General features: G+C 46.1%; 1 protein-coding gene across 5 annotated transcripts in view; it reads right to left on the reverse strand.

Moving 5' to 3' along the window:
* Nucleotides 1-20059, reverse strand: part of LOC128421739 (zinc finger protein 665-like) — a 127350-nt gene that overhangs the window by 30127 nt on the left and 77164 nt on the right. For 2 of the 5 annotated variants that reach the window (XM_053404903.1, XM_053404901.1), the window contains exons 2-3: nt 15882-16026; nt 13777-15393 (exon numbers count right to left, since the gene is read on the reverse strand). In XM_053404903.1, the coding sequence (XP_053260878.1) occupies nt 13899-15266 (1368 nt within the window). In that variant the 5' untranslated portion in view covers nt 15267-15393; nt 15882-16026 and the 3' untranslated portion in view covers nt 13777-13898. Of the gene's footprint in view, nt 1-13776; nt 15412-15881; nt 16027-20059 lie in introns of all 5 variants that reach the window. The other 3 variants (XM_053404904.1, XM_053404902.1, XM_053404905.1) reach the window with 2 other exon arrangements.

The following is a 20059-nucleotide window of genomic DNA, read 5'->3' on the forward strand; positions in this document are numbered from 1 at the left end:
AAAGTCTTAAATGAAGTAATTCATAAAGACCAAGCTGGCTTTCTCCCTGGTAGACATTTATATGAGAACACTAGAAACATCATTGACATTTTAGAACTTTTGCAGACTAACAGGAACACAAGGGCGGTGTTAATCTTTATTGATGCGGAGAAAGCATTTGACAACATATCTTGGATGTGTATGAAGAAGAACTTGGAAGGGATGGGAGTGGGACGGGGGTTTGAGAATGGATTACATGCAATCTATTCAGAACAAAAAGCTAAATTAATAGTGAACAATGTGGTGACGGAGGAATTTAAAATTGAAAAAGGGGCACGACAAGGGTGCCCTCTATCCCCTCTGTTATTTATTTCAGTCCTGGAGGTGCTATTGAATATGATCAGAGAGGACCGGTTGGTACAAGGGATAGAGGTCGGAGTGAAACAATATAAACTGAAAGCTTTTGCAGATGACCTAGTTTTGACACTGCAGGAGCCAGAATCCAGTACAAAAAGAGTTCTCGAACTTATATCTGAATTTGGTCGGGTGGCGGGATTTAGGTTGAATAAACAAAAAACTAAGGTTCTGACCAAAAATTTAACAATTACAGAAACAGAGGGGTTTCAGAGAGAAACAGAACTGAATGTGGTTAAAAAAGTGAAATACCTTGGGATCTATTTGTCCTCCAAGAATTTGAATTTATTTAAGGATAATTATGAGAAATGTTGGTTGGAAGTTAAAAAGGATTTAGAAATTTGGTCAAGATTGAAACTTTCCTTGTTGGGAAGAATTGCAGCTATAAAAATGAATGTGTTGCCGAAAATGTTATTTTTGTTTCAAACCTTACAGATCGTGGACAGAGTGGATTGCTTTGGAAAATGGCAGAAGGATATATCTAGATTTATCTGGCAGGGCAAAAAGCCCCGAATAAAGTTTAAAATATTAACAGATTCGAAAGAAAGAGGGGGGTTTGCCCTGCCGGACTTGAGGTTGTATTATGAAGCTGCAGCCTTCTGCTGGCTGAAAGATTGGTTTTTGTTGGAAAACACCGATGTCCTAGATCTGGAAGGTTTTAATAATGCTTTTGGATGGCACGCATACCTATGGTACGACAAGGTTAAAGCACATAAATTGTTTAAAAGCCACATTGTCAGAAAAGCAATTTTTGCAGTCTGGATGAAATATAAAGACTTACTAGAGAGTAAAACTCCGAGGTGGCTATCACCAGTGGAGGCCAAGGCCCGAAAAAGACCCAATATGGAGGCCTATTGGCCGAAATATTGGGAATTGACTGAAAAAATTGGAGACAATTGGAAGTTGCAGAGCCAGGACAAACTAAAAAATAAGGTGCGAGATTGGCTACATTATGCTCAAATTCAAGAGGTTTTCAAAATGGACAAAAAAGTTGGTTTCCAGGTGGAAAAGTCGAAACTAGAGACAGAATTGTTAGAACCAAAGACAAAGCTGTTATCTAGAATGTATAACTTGCTGCTTATGTGGAATTTACAGGATGAGACAGTTAAATCTGCTATGATTAAATGGGCACAGGATGTTGGACACAACATTATGTTTGAAGACTGGGAAAGGTTATGGAACACCGGAATGAAATTCACGGCCAGTACGGCCTTGAAGGAAAACATTATGAAAATGATATACCGGTGGTACATGACCCCAGTCAAGTTAGCTAAGATACATCACCTGTCTGACAATAAATGTTGGAAGTGTAAGGAAGCAGAGGGGACTTTCTTTCACCTCTGGTGGACATGCCCAAAGGTTAAGGCTTTCTGGGAAATGATTTACAATGAGTTGAAAAAGGTATTTAGGTATACCTTTCCCAAGAAACCAGAGGCCTTCCTGTTGGGCATGGTAGACCAGAAAGTGTTAAAGAAGGACAGAACTTTGTTTATGTATGCTAGTACAGCAGCAAGAATACTCATCGCAAAGAACTGGAAGACACAAGATTTACCCACGCTGGAGGAATGGCAGATGCAGTTGATGGACTACATGGAGATAGCTGAACTGACCGGCAGAATCCGAGATTTGGATGTAGAAACAATTGAGGTGGACTGGAAAAAGTTTAAAGACTACTTGCAAAAGTATTACAAACTGTATGAATCTTAAGACGGTGCATGATTTGGAGATGATACGCTTTAGCAATTATGATTAAGTAAATAGTAAACTAAGTGATAAAAGAGAAAAGGAGATAATATGAAATTGAACATGTTACGTTTATTTTAAAGGTATAAAAATTGTGACATAATACATTGAATATAGATACATAACATGTAAAAGTTACAATAAGGTATGACATAAGGTAACAAATTGCTGACATTGTTAATATAAAGAACGCAGAATCGGAAGGGGTGGGGAAGTCCAAGTTGGGATTTTTGTTAAAAAAAAAAAAAAATGGTTTCTTGTAAACTCCTTATTTGTTTGTAATGTATAAAATTTGGAAAGAAACGTAATAAAAAAATATTATAAAAAAAAAAAAAAAACAAAAGTGAGAAGATGTCCTTAGAATTCTACTCCACCCCCCTTTGTCAGCCCCACTTCCCCTTTGAAAGAATTTGCTGTGGCCACTTTGAAAACTTTGGTGTCTGTTGTTGTTGCTGCAGGTAATAGTCTTGTGGTGGCGAAGCTTTTCATTGGATCTGTAGTAACACATCTGTAGAAGTGATATCCTGTAAGGGGCAGGACTTAAAGACAGAGTTAGAAGGGGCAAAAGGCAAAAAAGGATGTCCTTCAATTTACGTGGGAAGCTGCAAATAATAAAAATCTTAGCGGATTAAGCATTTCATTCATTCCAATATTATTATCACATTTCCATATAATTACTGTTATTATCTGCCAAGTTTGTTTGCTTTCCTTCACTTAGTTTGGCTGTGGAAGAAACGAAGGGACAAAACCTTTGTTAATTTGAACACAATTGGCAAGTTATTAAACTTTTTGCTTATGTGGGTCCGAGTTCACGTATCCTGTTTTAAAGGGGGAAACAAAATTTTTTCTTTCTTTCTTTGAAAATCTCTGTCAGGAATGCTGTTCCTATAATGCACACAAAGCCTGTTGTAAAAGTTAAATCCTGTGGGGGGGGGACTAGTCAAGAGTGGAACTCACAGTGGGAGCGTTATGATGTTTACCTGTGAAAAGAATTTGGCATGTTAAGATTTGGAACCTGGAAAGCTCTTGACTTTTGATGGGCTAGTTTTTTTAACCCTTTTGTCTTCCGTAGCCCCTGGAGCAAAGGACACATTAAGGGTGATTTCCCTCAATGGTTCCAAGTTTTACATAAGGAAATTTGGATAAGTTTCTCCCTGCAGCCCAAGCTCTCGAAACCTCCTCTTCCCCCTTACAGTTCCCCCCTTCTTCCTCTCTCTCTCTTTTGTGCTTTTTTTTTTTAAAGGTGATCTAGCCTCTGTGCATGTACAGAGTTCATGTCTCAGTAAACCTTTTATACTATTGAAAATGTTGAATCTTTTGGCTAAATTACCATTTGAATAAGGGAAGGTGAGGGTAAGGAGTAGATTTTAAAATAGGGTTAGATTTTAAAACAAAAAAGAGAAATTCAGCAATTCAAGTATTCACCAAAGCTAGCAATTGTAACCCAAGCAAAGGGACTGCTTCCTTTATGTACAGGAAAGGGCTAATATCCCTCTGGCCATTCGCGGAACAATGCCACGCCCTTATATATGGGAAAAAATGGCCAGAGAGTCAAAATTCATAGGATTTTTAACATTCTAAGTCATTTCAGCCTTACCATTTGCAGACAATATATATATATATATATATATATATTTCTGCCCTTTATTTACAGGATTGGTCAAGGCGCATATGTATTTTTATGTGCTTAAACTTTGAATTGACTTTGAAGTCTGATTTTTAAATAGTAGACAAAATGATAAACACTGTAATCACTCAAATGCTTGATATTACCAGTTCTGCTTCAAAAACATCAAGGCTTCACCTCTCACCTTTTAAAACTAAAGAGCAAAGCTAGGCTGAATTTCAACTACATCACCACACCAGAATTTAAGAATTACCCTCCAATGCTTGCAGACACATATCCCTTCCACACAGCCACAAATTGGGAGAGTTGAAAGAGACCCTGGGGTCATCTAGTCCAACCCTCCAAAATATAGGGTTCACAGCAAGATTTCACAGCAAGATTTGTACTATCAAAGAGACATACCCATTTAAGTACAGATTTACAACTGAGAAAGGAAACATCTATGCTCCTATCATGTACTAATGAAGAGGAAAATAAAAGTACCCAACTTTACACAGAACCCTTTTAGCAGATCTTGAGATAGTTTGAGGGAGTTTACTTCCTTACACTAAAGAATGCAAGTTCCTAGTGAAATGATATTTAAAGGAAAATTGAAGAACAGTTTTTTTTTTCCCCTAAGATAGGGAGAGGATCTTTTATTAAGCATAGTTAAAACAGCCATAGATTTGATTTAAAGGGAATACAAAAGTGAACAATTTTTATTTTTTTTTTGAACTTGCAGAGGAATAGTAAGCCTAATTTAGATATATTTTTTTTTTAAATAACCACACATAGGAAAGTGAGATGCAGGGTACCTTAGGAAAGATTGCTCCCCCCCTCTTTGCAGTTTCCTTTAAAGGAAGCTTACTCGGAGTAAATTTACCTGGCACAGAAGTAAGAAGGGAGAAAAAAACTGAAAGAGACAGAATGAAACAAGGGGGGGCATTTTCTGAGAAAAGAGGCCAGGAAGTCTTATAGAGACTGATATCAGGAGCCTTACAATAACTCTTCTGTCTAACCAAATCAAAGTTAAAACTGGACTCACATATTTTTCTTAGAAGGAACACCATACTTTCATAGGCATATGCTTGATGAAATACATACACTGCATTTTAGCTTGAGAGAGCAATTGTGCTCAACTAGGCTTTTGCAGCAGAAACATTAGGTTAACTTCACATTCCAAAATAGACTGGAACACAGGTGTACTCACAAACTCAAAAGTTACAACAAAACATCATTTACCATTAGACTTAAAATCACCCTCCTCACTTAAACTAGAGGAAGGAGGTGGGGTAATCCTCCTTCCAGAACACAAGTAGCACGTATACAGGATTTTACCACTTGGGAGGAAAACTCTCTTTTAGAGCTTCTCTCAAAGAACAAACATTTGCATACTTCATTCTCCATTTTGTCTTGTTTCAGGTTGACAAGGCCCAACATGGCTTCCTTAGATTTAAAATTTTGAAGCAAGCTTGCAATTTTAAAAACTATGTGCATTTAAGAACAGTCTGTGGATGCCGAAGCCAATGTAAACACAAACCCTTTAAATATTTCTAAATCTTGGAGTACATCTCTTATTCTTTTTTTTTTTTTAAAGAAACTAAGTTCTCTAATGTGTGGGCTCTCAGGCTGGGCTGTTATTATATCTACTGCCTTCTGAGCACCATTAAGTTTACGGTTTCATGTTTAGTTTTAGGTTATAGTTTAACAACACAAATTTGATATGTTCAGCTCTCCCTAAGGGTTCACACCCTGATTGTGTTGAAGGATCCCTGAGGTGGCCCAGGTGGTGGGCCTACGCTACCCACTAAAAGTTACAACGGTCTCGTACTTTGTACTTGAAAGACCATTTTGCCCCTTTATTTTATTTTTTATTTTTCAACTGGAGATGACAAGCTGGAGGGGCGTATTAGAATCCTCTCTGGGGCAAAAAGGCTTCATGGAAGCTTTGTTGCCAGGAGGAGTCCAGCTAGGGTGTTTTAGTGAGCTCCCATTTCCCTCTAGTATAAAGGACAGAAAAGGACAGAAAGAATGGACACACAAGGGGGAAGACAAAGAGGGGGGAAAGGGTAGAAAGAAGAAAATAGTATTCTTTCAGTATTTAAGGTACCTTTGATTATCTCTTTAACTCAATTCCTGCCTATCAATGAACCGCAAATAACTTTTCATCTATAAAACCTCAAACATCAGCCTTAAAACCACGGGTCTCTCTCTCTACCCGCTACACAACCACGGATCCTGAAATTCTGCCTCAGTACTGCTTACACAACTAGTCCTAGTGTGGGGCCCCAATTCCCCCTCTACCACCCACGACAGCCTCCTGCCTAGCCTTTGAGACTAAGTTCGGACCCCTACTGAACGCCTGCGCAATGCCGTGCCAGATCGGGGTCCGAGAAAACACCCAAGGTTCGAAAGGAAGCAAATGACCTTGCGTTAAAATACTTTTGAAAAGACGCCTCTGGACGACTCCGAGAGAGGGACGTCAGAGAAAACAGTAAAGAGCCACGCTTTCCCGGACTCAATTCCAAGACGGAAAACGGGGGAGAAAAGGAGAGAGTGAGATCGGAAGGACGCCTCTGGACGACTCCGAGAGAGGGACGTCAGAGAAACAGTAAAGAGCCACGCTTTCCCGGACTCAATTCCAAGACGGAAAACGGGGGAGAACAGGAGAGAGTGAGAGAATTAGCGTTCCCGGGCGACTCCGAGGGGTAACGCTGGAAACAAAGTACCACAATTTCCCCGGCCACGCTCCGAAAAGGAAATTGGGGAAGAGAAAGGAAAAGTGATAGGCGTACCCGGACGACTCCGAGGGGTAACGCCGGAAAACAGTAAAGGGGTCACAATTTCCCCGGCCACACTCCGAAAGGGAAATTGGGGGAAAAGGGAAAGTTTTAGACGTACCCGGACGACTCCGAGGGGTAATCGTCTGACAGTAAAGTTCCGCGATCTCCCTGGCCACACTCTGAGGGGGAGAATCGGGGGAGGAAAGGAGAGTATCTAAGGCGTTCCCGGCCGACTCCGAGGGGTAACGCTAGAAATGAAAGAAGGAAAGTCTGGCTGTCGTGGAGACGTTACTTTACCTCCCCCCTCCCAGTGTATTTACTTCAAACCATACTCACGTTCGAAGATGTCCCCCGCGGATCCCGGGATACTTTCCCTCTAGCCGGCTTGACCTTGCCTTTGCTCCCCCTGGCTGGGCTTTTGGTGACGATTGATTACCGCCCACAAAGAGGAGGCAGGGAGAGGAAGAAGGATCCCTGGGCTAAGGTTGCCCAGTGGCGCCCGATCCCCTCTATCTCCCTCCTCACCTTCGCAGGAGAACCAAGAGTCCCTGAGCATGGTCGCCAAACTGTTGCCGGAAATATCCGAGGGCTCCCTTGGACAAAAAGTAAAGACACCAACCAGGATAACTTGGAGCAAAACAGCAGCCTGTAGGCTTGGCCTTTATTGAACTGTTGCAACAGGGTGTTCCCCTCACTTGCAAGAGAGAGGAAAGACCCAGAAAAATAGTGTGCAAGGTCTTATAAAAACTTTTTGAAATTCCCCTCCTCTAGGTCAAGCCCACCCCCAGAAACATCATGCATACATTACAGAAAGGAGGGGTTGAGGGAGGAGTTGGTGGTAACCTGAGTGTCTTGTCACCTGGCTGGTTCCTCCTTTCCCCCCTCCCCATGAGTCACTTCCAGGAGACAAAGGGGAGTTTGCAGTTTCCTGCCCCCTGAGGGAAGATCTGATCATTGTCCATTGTTTCAGTCCATGCTGAATCCACTCCCATATGCAAGTTCTTTGTGATCTTGATTGTCTTCTGTCTGGGATCATCAGGGTTGGCATAGCAACTGGGCAGGGCTCCTGTGGATGTGCTAAGACGGTGAAGGGATTATGGCTGACCAGGACCAAGGCACCCCCCTTTGATAGTTCTTGTCATATGGAGTAAAATAAAATGGAACAGTGCAAATCCGATGTATGGTTGATTTTCTATGAATTTATAACAGAAATGTGGCGAATGTAGTGTGTGAGGGTATGTGTGTGTGAAGTTTGTACAAACAGAATGATTGGGGTGGGGGGGTTCCTGCTACATGTCCAACCAAGTCAAAGTTAAAACTGGACTCACATATTTTCTTAGAAGGAACACCGTACTTTCATAGGCATATGCTTAGTGAAATACATACACTGCATTTTAGCTAGAGAGAGCAACTGTGCTCGACTAGGCTTTTGCAGCAGAAACATTAGTTTCTTCACAGCACATTTCAAAATACTGGAAAAAAGACTGGAACACGGATGTAGAATCACAAACTCAACATAACATTATCTACCATCAGTTTAAAATCATACTCCTCACTTAAGCTACTCGGAGGAAGACTCTTTGGAGCCTCTCTCAAATAACAAACATCTGCACCCTTCATTCTCATTTTGTTGTTTTTTTTGTTTTGTTTTGTTTTTTTTTCCTGTTTTAAGATTGATAAGGTCCAGCATGGCTTCCCTAGATTTAAATTTTGAAGCAAGCTTGTAGTTTAAACTATGCACACTTAAGAAAGGCAGTCTGTCAGAGACAGAAGGAACAGACAACACACATAACAGACAACATATAAACATGTATTAACAGACAACACACATAATAGACAACATGTAAACATATCTATTCTCATTCTGTAGTTGGTTATTGCAAGGAGTTGGGCCGCTTCCTTTGGCTTCATTAAGTGAAATTAGTAGGAAGGTCCCACATGGTTTTATGAGCCTCCTTGCCTCTTCAAACACACCACCAGTTAACCAAACTGGCAGGGCTCACAATGCTTAGTTGACTGGGTACCCCTTTATATATGCATGCGTTGTTGTTGTTGCTTTTTTGTTGTTTTTTCTCTTTTTTCTGGGATAGAGAAGGGAGAAAGAGAGGGGTTGATTTGGATCTGGGTAACTTGTACAGGGGGCTATTTAGGGTTTTTCTTTTCCTTGTTGCTTGGCAACTTCCTAACAATTTAACGAGCTTCACCCACTCGGTTCCTTTTCTATTCCTTTCCTATTTCCTGTTTAATAACCTGGGGTCTTTTTCCACTCTGCCGATCCCGCCCAATTCCTCATGGGCTATCCCTCCTGGCAACCTCCTACCTATCGTCACAATCTCAGGAAAAGGGGCCCTACTGAACGCCCGCGCCGTGCGGTGCCAGATCGGGTGATCCCTGGATAGAGTTTTGAACCGAAAATCCCCCTTGCTTTTGGAAGCGGGCTCACGCACGATACACGTGTTACGTGGCACCGACCAGTGCGGCTGGGATTGAGACAGAAAGCAAGACCCCTTCCTGCCCCCTCCGTAAGGGCGCTCGGGAAGTTCGGAAGAAGAACTCCAGCCCCTTGCTTTCGACTGAGCTGTCCGTTGCGGGGAGTCGGCTGTCTTTCCAAGCCGGGTCTCTCCGTCTTACTTTCGGACTCTCAATTGGTGCAGCTGACTGGAGGGTTTGAGAGGAGAAAGAGATAGAGCTCAGAACCCCCCTTTGGGTCGAGCAGCAGTCCACGGTCTCTCTCACCAATTGGACCAAGAGACAGGCGAGAAGGAGCGATAGAGAGGAGGGCAGAGAATTCAGTTGCCAGGAGATTCCACCCCCTTCCCACCAGTGCACTGGGTTTTTTCCTTTTCCTTATACTCACGTGTCTTCTATGATGATCCTGGGATCGATGAATAAGCCGGCTGGATCCCTCTTTGCTCCCCGGCTGAACTCCTGGGGCTTTTGATTACCGCCCGGAGGATGGCCGAGGGTCCAAAGGATCTTCCCAGGCAAAATGGCCCGGTGCCGGCTGAAGATTTCGGGGGCCCCGGTCAGCAACGCGGGAGAACCGCATGCCCCACGTTGGGCGGCCAACTGTTACGGCTAAAATCTGGGTGCGGGGCTACTCTGCCACCCAGCTCATCGGACTAAGTCCGTGGGTCCCTGCGGAAGAAAATGAGCTCAGCCGGACAGGAGCAAATTGCAGAAGATCCAAGTTTATTGCGCAACAGGTTCAAGGCAAGATTGAACAGCGAGAAAGGGGTGACATGAACTTTTGAAACTCCCTCCATGTCCCAGAATACAGTGCAAAATACATCCCAGTGACATCATGAATACATTAAGGAAAGGTTGGGTTACACAGATTACATCATGAATACATTAAGGAGAGGTTGGGTTACACCGGATTAACATATGGAGGAGGGAGGGGGGAATATGCAGAGCTGGAGATATGCGCAGATAAGCACATCCTGAGTGCCGGTGATGAGAAGACAATGGTCCATGTATGCATAGTCTGCCACCTGGCATTGCCCGGAGGAAAGGCTTGGCAGAGTGATTTGACAGGATTAGGGTCTTGACACCTTGCTTGAGGGATTATGGAGGACAGGGGAGGTGTGATGGAGTCCTAGAGAAATTGAGCAAATTGGCACGTTGATTTTCTATGAATTTTATAAATATTAGTCCCTTTTGACATTGACAATTGGAAATAAATTGATATATTGTAGCGAAGAAGAAGGTGAAGAAGACATGCCCCCCCCTTTCCGTAACACACTGAAAATCCTTCCTTCCCCCCGCCCCCCACGCCATGATCTTAGATCCATTCCAGGTTTTAGGTATTGGTGCACACTGAACAGGGACGCGGGTGGCGCTGTGGGTAATACCTCAGCGCGTAGGACTTGCCGATCGTCAGGTCGGCGGTTCGAATCCCCGCGGCGGGGTGCGCTCCCGTTGCTCGGTCCCAGCGCCTGCCAACCTAGCAGTTCGAAAGCACCCCCGGGTGCAAGTAGATAAATAGGGACCGCTTACCAGCGAGAAGGTAAACGGCGTTTCCGTGTGCTGCGCTGGTTCGCCAGATGCAGCTTGTCACGCTGGCCACGTGACCGGGAAGTGTCTTCGGACAGCGCTGGCCCCTGGCCTCTTAAGTGAGATGGGCGCACAACCCTAGAGTCGGACACGACTGGCCCGTACGGGCAGGGGTACCTTTACCTTTACCTTTACCTGCACACTGAACAGCGGGTTAGGCTTTGTGACTCCTGTGTTAGGGAAAAAAAGTGGCTTTGCTTTTTGCACACAAAGCCCCGACACCCAGGTAAAATTCTTCCTTTGTGTCTCCGTCAGAGGTAACATAATGAGGCCAGGAAGAAAGCAAGGCAGCTGTTGATCTGTTTGCGCGCAGAGCACCCCCCCCCCATGCGAGGAGTGAAGCAGCCCAGAACTAAAGCGCGTTGCAATTTGTACATCCTCAAATAATCGACGCCCCCGTCACAGAGACAGCACCCCAAAAACATCCCCGGTTGCGCCACAAAGTGAGTTGTACATGGAAATCAGCTCAGACTCCATGTTTTGGCAACATGACAAGTCTGTCTGTCAGCCGGGATGCCTGACGATTCCTGCTCCCTGCCTTTTCCTGGCCAGCCTGAGAGATCATTGGAAAGGGCGGATTTCTTGACCCCCGAATCCATCATCGCAGACCCGTTTCATTCAGGCCTAGAGATCTGCTCTTTGGACAAGTCTGCTTGGATCATGTGGATCATCAATGGATCATATGGATCATCACTGGATCATCCATGATGTCATACCCACCTCACGGAGGGGGGGGCTCAGGAAGAATCTCCTGCCGCGTGACTGAGGGAGTCTGGAGGCTGACGGGGGTCAGACTGTTTTGCTTTCCTTACTATTTCAGCTCAGGTTTTACTGAAATGGGTGGATTCATTGAGGAAACGGGGCTAAGCGAAAGCATCCGTTGAAAAGAGGCAAATGTGTATACTTTGTTACCACCCAGTGAGTTGAGTTGCAAAGGCCATTTGCCGAAAGGCTCCTATTGTATCACCTGCGGCTACATGTTTTGATCTTTTTGCGGAAATGTTTTCCTCGGGCTGAGACCATTTAGGGCTTTCAAGGTCAGCACCAACACTTTGAATGGTGCTCAGAAACGGATCTAGAGCCAGTGAGGATTTCTTAGGACCCGTGTTCAGGTGCCAGCTGTTCAGCTGCTGTCCAAAACTGAATGTATCCATTGCCGGAAGTAATCCATAAGCCTCTCGTCCTCCGCCTTCTCTGGATGCCATTGCAGCGCGATGCTCCTGCTCTTGGGAGAGGGAGAGGTGTGAGTTGAGTGAGCTCGGCTTGCCAAGGGTTAAACGGAAACGAGCTAGATTCCTAGAGAGGAAAGTAAGACGGGGGGGGGCAGGGTCCTCCAGAGCGAAAGCCCAATCCCTCCCTTTCCTGCAAGAAGTCGAGGTTGTCTGCAGATGGAAACATTCAGACATGAAATATACCCTGGTCCCTAAAACCTCACTCGTGCAAGGAAGGAAGGAAGGAAGGAAGGAAGGAAGGAAGGAAGGAAGGAAGGAAGGAAGGAAGGAAGGAAGGAAGGCAGAGAAGAGAAAGCGCTTCCTCTTGCAGGACAGAGTAAAACCTGTGGAACTCCCTCCCACAAGAGGCAGAGGCCACCAATAAAGGTGGTTTAAAAGAGGAGGAGGCCAATCTGTGGTGGTGGAGGAGGAGGACAGGGTGATGGGTGGCTCCTCTGCTCTATCTCCCCTCTAGGAGGGAGCCCTCTGGCCAGATCCTGCAGGGCTCATTTTCTCCTCCAGTGCTTAGTGTTGGGATGCAGCCAAGGAATTGGGGGCAAATGGCAGCCCCCCAGCTGTGCTGGGCGATCTCCAGTCCTTGGATCAGCATGAAACTGCAACCTGAGCTTCAGAAGCTGGGCATGCACACTCAGCAGAGTAAACGCACAACAGAAGTGGCTGGAGAGGCATATGTGAGCAGATTTACAAGCAGTTTATTCAGCACACATCAGGACAAAGGAATCATGTCTGCTCTCCCTCATGTCCAAAGCAAGACAGCACCCCACCCGAGGCACCACTTTAGCTAATGAGGCCTCCTGCTGCTGCACCACCGCCGGAGCACGATTTCTGTTCTCATCCTGAAGCAAAGTTATTAACCCGAAGTACTATTTCTGGGTTAGCAGAGTCTGTAACCTGAAGTGTCTGTAACCTGAAGCGTCTGTAACCCAAGGTACCACTGTACTCTCATAGAAAGGAGAGTCCTACTTTATTTGCTTTTGAGTGCACACAGATGCACCCGTCTTGCATGCTTGAGTAAAGCAACTCCAGGCCAGGAGGAGAGTAGGGGCCACGTGTAGAGCAAGTCCCACACTGAGGTCAAAAACACACAGAGAAGCAGCAGGACTTCTTCGGTAATAATTTACTGAGCTTTCAAAGCATACAGTTCTCACTGGGTCCCCAGTGAGGCACAAAACTTAGCTCCTGAGGGGAAATCCAGTTTCAGAAGTAAAAAAATAGAGCACACAGGATATCTAAGTCAGGCACACAAACTGGCAGAAGGGAGCAAGGGAGGAAAGAGGCTGGAAGGACACAGGGCAATGGATGTGTGTCTTTCGCTTCCTGTCATCTGGGAGGGAAGTCAGCAACTCGGCAGCTGCAGGGGCTTCACAAAGAAAAGCTTTCTGCCGGCTGCTTCCAGGCAAATGAGCATCCCAGAAACACACACTGTGATCTGCGGTGTGTTGCCATATCAGTTGTTTTTGAAAGGTTATCACGATGTGGTCTAGAAACCAGTTTGGAACAATATATCGCCCAGCTTTAATCCTCACTGACCACCAGCAATCCAGATAAACCCTCACCCCTTCTCTATTGAAAGGTACTTTACATCTTAGATTATAATCACATTGTTTGACATTGCCTTCAATATTTCATTACTATACAGTTTTACACATAAATACCAGAACTTCACATACACAAAATGTGTTAAAGACTGATTTCCTGCCGAGTTCATTTCTGTGAAGAAAAGAGTGGACTCTGAGAGGAAGATGTCCCACACTCCAGACACCAAAATGGGATCTTCCATGTGAGAGTCCCTGGATGTTCCTTAAACACTCCATTGCAAATAAAGCACTTTTGCAATCTTTTCATTTAAACTGCTTCTCCTCTCTGAGTTTGTGGATGGTTTGAAGGGTTTCAATTCCTAAAGTTCTTCCTGTCCGTGAGTCTGTTGATTTAGAACTTCCACTAGGGCTCAACCTCTATCTACTTTCCTGATATTTATAAGGTTTGTGTTTTGTGTGAGTTTGTTGACATAAATCAAGGGTTCCTCTCTGACTGAAGCTCCTTCCACAGTCCATACATTTAAATGGTTTCTCTGCTGTGTGTCTGCTAATGTCTTCTAAGTTTTCCATTATCACTGAAGCTCTTTCCGCACTCTATACATTTAAATGGTTTCTCCCCTGTGTGAGTCCGTTGATGTGTTCTAAGGCTTCCATTATGACTAAAGCTCATTCCGCACTCTATACATTTATATGGTTTCTCCCCTGTGTGAGTCCGTTGATGTGTTCTAAGTTTTCCATTATCACTAAAGCTCTTTCCACACTCTATACATTTATATGGTTTCTCCCCTGTGTGAGTCCGTTGATGTCTTCTAAGGTGTCCATTATCACTAAAGCTCTTTCCACACTCTATACATTTATATGGTTTCTCCCCTGTGTGAGTCCGTTGATGTGTTCTAAGGCTTCCATTATGACTAAAGCTCTTTCCACACTCTATACATTTATATGGTTTCTCCCCTGTGTGAGTCCGTTGATGTGTTCTAAGGCTTCTATTATCACTAAAGCTCATTCCGCACTCTATACATTTATATGGTTTCTCCCCTGTGTGAGTCCGTTGATGTTTTCTAAGGCTTCCATTATCACTAAAGCTCTTTCCGCACTCTATACATTTATATGGTTTCTCCCCTGTGTGAGTCCGTTGATGTTTTCTAAGGCTTCCATTATCACTAAAGCTCTTTCCGCACTCTATACATTTAAATGATTTCTCCCCTGTGTGAGTCCATTGATGTGTTCTAAGTCTTCCATTATGACTAAAGCTCATTCCGCACTCTATACATTTATATGGTTTCTCCCCTGTGTGAATCCGCTGGTGTAATTTAAGGTCTCCATTCTGACTGAAGCACATTCCGCACTCCAGGCATTTATATGGTTTCTCCCCTGTATGAGTCTGTTGATGTCTTCTAAGGTTTCCATTACCAGTAAAGCTCTTTCCGCACTCTATACATTTATATGGTTTCTCCCCTGTGTGAGTCCGTTGATGTCTTCTAAGGCTTCCATTATGACTAAAGCTCATTCCGCACTCTATACATTTATATGGTTTCTCCCCTGTGTGAATCCGCTGGTGTAATTTAAGGTATCCATTATGACTGGAGCTCTTTCCACACTCTATACATTTATATGGTTTCTCCCCTGTGTGAGTCCGTTGATGTCTTCTAAGGTCTCCATTCTGACTGAAGCACTTTCCGCACTCCAGGCATTTAAATGGTTTCTCCCCTGTATGAGTCTGTTGATGTCTTCTAAGGTTTCCATTACCAGTAAAGGTCTTTCCGCACTCCAGGCATTTAAATGGTTTCTCCCCTGTATGAGTCCGTTGATGTGTTCTAAGGTTTCTACTATCAGCGAAACTTTTCCCACACTCCATACCTTTAAATCGTTTCTCTCCTGTTGGAGGTTGTTGATGTGAACTATGTGTCCTCATTCAATGAAGCATATTCCACATTTCACACATTTTAATTTCTATTCCTAATGGAACGAAAGGTGACCCATCCCCTGGAGTTCTGACTGTCTTCTCCATCTCCTTCTTCAGAGTGGGAGGAAAGGGAATCCTGTTTGGGTTTCCAGAACTAAGGGAAAGAGAACACATCAAGCTCCATTAGCACCTTCTCCTATTTCAACGTCTCCTACAGTTCCTCACCTCCTACCCATGTTCCCAGTTTTTAGGAAGTGAAGTTGCAATGTCAAATGATAGTAATTCATGAGCAACTTTCAAAATCCTCAACCAATGTTCATAAACCAGCTTAATTTTTTAAAAGATAATGTGCTGTCTGATTTCGTGCCCATCTTCTGACGCAGGACTATCCTAAAATGACACAGAACAGCAGGATATTCAAGGCAAATAGATAAACTGTACTTAGTGGAATATGTAGTACCTTGAAAATGTAGTATTGATTTATTGATGGACTGTCTTAAATATCACAATATTACGATGTCATGGTGAGTTAGGGGAGCGGTAGTACCTTTGGTGGGGGAAATGTCATGCACCTTATGGGGTAATTTATCCACCATTGGTTCCCACCCTGCACTCAGCTCTCACCTGTGGCTTCCAGAAGCTGTCAGGATGGAATAGGGGTCACAATCCCAGGAACAGCTTCAACCGGCCTGCTAAACCAGGTGAGGATAGCTGCTGGGTCTCAAATTCTTGGTGGGTTGGGGAATTCTGCTGCAGGTGAAGGCAGGCCCTGGTGGATGGAGAGGAGGAGAACAACAGTGAATCCCACAGTCAAGAAGGCAGATTCTGCCCCTGCTGCAGAGGAAAGGGAAGGGCAGATTGGGCTCGTCAACCAGGGAAGGAAGCCCATCGAGAAGGAAAACTCTGGTCGTAATACTTTGCTGCCTCGTGAGTTATCTTCAGAAGAAGAAAAGGCTATGGAGGAAAACCTAGACAAATCCAGAGTGGAGTCTCTAAGATAGTTACATGGTGTCCTGCACACCTCCTTCCAGCCACTCTTGCAGCCAAGCTGGTGCCTAACGTACTGCTCTGCTTTCCTTGGGACCATATAAGCAAGGCTGAGAAGGGTGTCTTGTTGTCTAGGCAGCCCAGGGCCCCCAAACACACTGCCCAGGCTTGTAGTGCTGCTAACACATCAGTTTCAGGGGGAGCGATGAACTCAGATCTGTGTATCAGAATCTCTCCAATGTGGAATATGTAAAACAGAAGCACTATTTACATCATACATCAATTAAAAAGTATTCAGAATTTTTGTCTTTTGAAGAAAAGACCACCAAGTATCCGATGGCCCCTTCAAAGCTAATGAAAGTCTTGTGCCTGGAGCTTTTGGGGGTGCAGGACCAGGAAAGCTTCTGCCACCATTATCCTTCCAATTGGGATTTAGGCCTCATCATGCAACAGAAACTGCCCTGGTTGCGCTCGTTGATAATCTCAGATGCGCTAGAGTCTGAGGGGAAAGCTGTTTCCTGGTTCTGCTAGATCTCTCAGTGGCTTTGGAGACGTTTGGCCATGGTGTCCTTCTGGACCCTCGAGGAGAGCTGGGGAAATGGTTATGCAGTGGTTCCCCTCCTTCCTCCTGGGCCATGTCCAGAAAGTGGTGTTGGGGGATGACTGTTCTGACCCCTGGGCTCTCACTTGTGGGGTGCCTCAGGGCTCCGTCCTCTCCCCCATGCTTTTTAATATCTATAGGAAGCTGGTGGGAGAGATCATCAGGGGTTTGGGCTGGGTGTTCACCAGTATGTGGGTGATACCCAGCTCTTCTTCTCATTTAAATCGGAACCAGTGAAGGTGGTGAATGCCCTGTGTTGGTGCCTGGAGGTGGTTTGAGGATGGGTGGCAGCTAACAGATTGAGGTTGAATCCTGACAAGACAGAAGTACTGTCCCTGGGGAACAAGGGGTGGGCAGGTGTGGGGGACCCCCTGGTCCTGAATGGGGTAACTGTGGCCCTAAAGGACCAGGTGCACAGCCTAGGGGTCATTTTGGACTCACAGCTGACCATGGAGGCGCAGCTCAATTCTGTGTCCAGGGCAGCTGTCTAGCAGCTCCATCTGAGAAGCAGGCTGAGACCCTCCTTCCCCGCACACTGTCTCGCCAGAGTGGTGCATGCTCTGGTTGTTTCTGGCTTGGACTACCGCTATGTGGTCTACATGGGACTACCTTAGAAGGTGACCCAAAACTGCAACTGAATGGGAGCAGCCGCCGAGACCACATATCACTGCTCCTAAAGGATCTTTCCTGGCTCCCAGCACATTTTCAAGCACAATTCAAATTGTTAGTGCTGATCTTTAAATTGTCATGGTTGCATTTTCCAGGCATAGAAAAGTATTGATCTAATGCAGGCTTCCTGAAACTCGGCAGTTTCCTTTCTGCTGAGAGCTGGTGGTGGGATAAGTTGCGATGAGGTTATGAAGAACCTTTCTTGTTTTGGGGAACCAGATGAAGCTGGTTTAAACTGGAGTGAGCCAGGCTTGTTATCCAGTCCCAAGGTTCCTCTGACATTTAATAGAATATAAATTACAAGGCCGAAAGGCGCCTGGTCCCACTTCCTAGTCTCCTATTTCTCTACTCAGCTTGTGTGATTTATACTTGAGTGCTGTTTTGGTATGCTGAGTTAGGGTTTTACATAAGTTAAGTTTTTCCTCTTTTTTTGGATCCTGTTATGCTTCTTTGCCTTCAGTAAAAAAGTTATTTGCTGAATGAGATCGTTATGGAGCAGCAAGATCTGCAACCTAAAGGCCTCAACAGCCTCGGCCCTGTACACCTGAAGGAGCATCTCCCCCAAAATCTCTCAGTCTGGACAGGCAGGTGGTCCTTCGAAGGTCTTCTGCTGATTCCCCCCCTCCCCCCTGCGAGAAGCGAAGTTACAGGGAACCAGGCAGAGGACGAGGAAATGGGCAACATTCTGACATTTAGAAGACAGCTGAAGGCAGCCCTGTATCGGGAGGTTTTTAATGTTTGATGTTTTACTGTCTTTTATTTGTACTGGAGCCATGCAGTGGAAGAGAAACTTAAAGATGGACGCCTGAGAGAGAGGAAAAGGTTTCTGGCTGCATCCTGGGTGGGATTGCAGAAATGAAGAGCCGCTTCTGAGAAGGCCTCTCCCCTCCCCTCTTCCTGGACAGGGCAGGGGCTTATGGGGTGGGAAGAGGATGGAGCTTGCAGGAAGGAAGGGGAGGGGGGACACGACCCCCCACTTTCCAGGGATCCCTCTCTGGTCTCCTTGAAGGGGTGGCCGATTCCTGGGTGGGAGGGAGAAGCCAAGGCGGCCCCTACAGAGAATCCCCGCAGGCGCCACCATGGTGAAGTCTCCCCAAAGACTGGTCTTCCTCTCTCCCCCCCACCAGTGCTGCCCTTCCCTGCCCCAGGGATGCTCCCCCTCCCCACTTCCTCGACTCCCTCCCTCTGTCCCAGAGGCCCCCCTTGGCGCGGCTCAGCCCTCATCCCCCATCTTTCCATCCTGACGGTCCACCCCAAGACGAGCAGTTTAGGGACGGGGGGTCTCTATCCAGGCGTCCGTCACGCCCGTTAACCCTTTCATGGCCTGGCTTTATCCGTGCGGAGCCCACAGGACCCCAGGGATGCCTGCGCGGGGGAAACGGGGCAAGGGGGCCCTCGTGGGGACCCCCTGCGTAGGTTCCCCATGTCCGCCGCTGCCACGGCGCCTAAGGGGCCAAGGAAAGCCCCCTTCGCAGCACGCGCGCAGGGATCCAGACCCCACGGAAGGCGCTTGGGGGAGCTGGCGGGGGTCTCTGGGTCCTTTTCTCCCCTCTCCCCCCCCCCGTGACCCCTTTACCTCTTTGTTCTCGCTCCCGATTCTCCTTTCCTTTCCTGCAACATCCACGGGGGTCCCCTGCCGCCCCTCTTCCCTTTTCCGAAAAGCGCCCCCCCCCGAGCTACGCCGCAGAGCAGCAATCCGGCCCAAAAGCTCCACGTCCGGGAGAAGCAGGCAGGTTGGGAGGGGGGCTCTCTCCGCTCATTCCGGAAACAGAAGCCGGATTGGAGGAGGAGGAAGAGGTGCGACATACGGGGGAGGGGTTGAGGGTTGTGGGGGCGGGGTGAGAGGAGGATGTACCGGGAGGGGAGGAATTGAGGGGGGCGAAGGAGAGGAAGGTTTCCCCCTTCCTTCTTCCTTCTGGGGATGAGGAGAGCGGGGAAGGGGCTGATCCCGGCAATCCAGCTGCAAAGTGCGGCCCCCCCTACAATGTTTACACTGAAAATCCTTCCCTCCCCCCGCCCCCCACGCCATGATCTTAGATCCATTCCAGGTTTTAGGTATTGGTGCACACTGAACAGCGGGTTAGGCTTTGTGACTCCTGTGTTAGGGAAAAAAAGTGGCTTTGCTTTTTGCACACAAAGCCCCGACACCCAGGTAAAATTCTTCCCTTGTGTCTCTGTCAGAGGCAAGACAATGAGGCCAGGAAGAAAGCAAGGCAGCTGTTGATCTGTTTGCGCGCAGAGCCGCCCCCCCATGCAAGGAATGAAGCAGCCCAGAACTAAAGCGCGTTGCAATTTGTACATCCTCAAATAATCGACGCCCCCGTCACAGAGAGAGCACCCCAAAAACATCCCCGGTTGCGCCACAAAATGAGTTGTACATGGAAATCAGCTCAGACTCCATGTTTTGGCAACATGACAAGTCTGTCTGTCAACCGGGATGCCTGAGGATTCCTGCTCCCTGCCTTTTCCTGGCCAGCCTGAGAGCATTGGAAAGGGCGGATTTCTTGACCCCCGAATCCATCATCGCAGACCCGTTTCATTCAGG

This window comes from Podarcis raffonei, chromosome 10 (genome assembly GCF_027172205.1).
Source record: "Podarcis raffonei isolate rPodRaf1 chromosome 10, rPodRaf1.pri, whole genome shotgun sequence".
In the NCBI taxonomy this organism is placed as follows: Eukaryota; Metazoa; Chordata; class Lepidosauria; order Squamata; family Lacertidae; genus Podarcis; species Podarcis raffonei.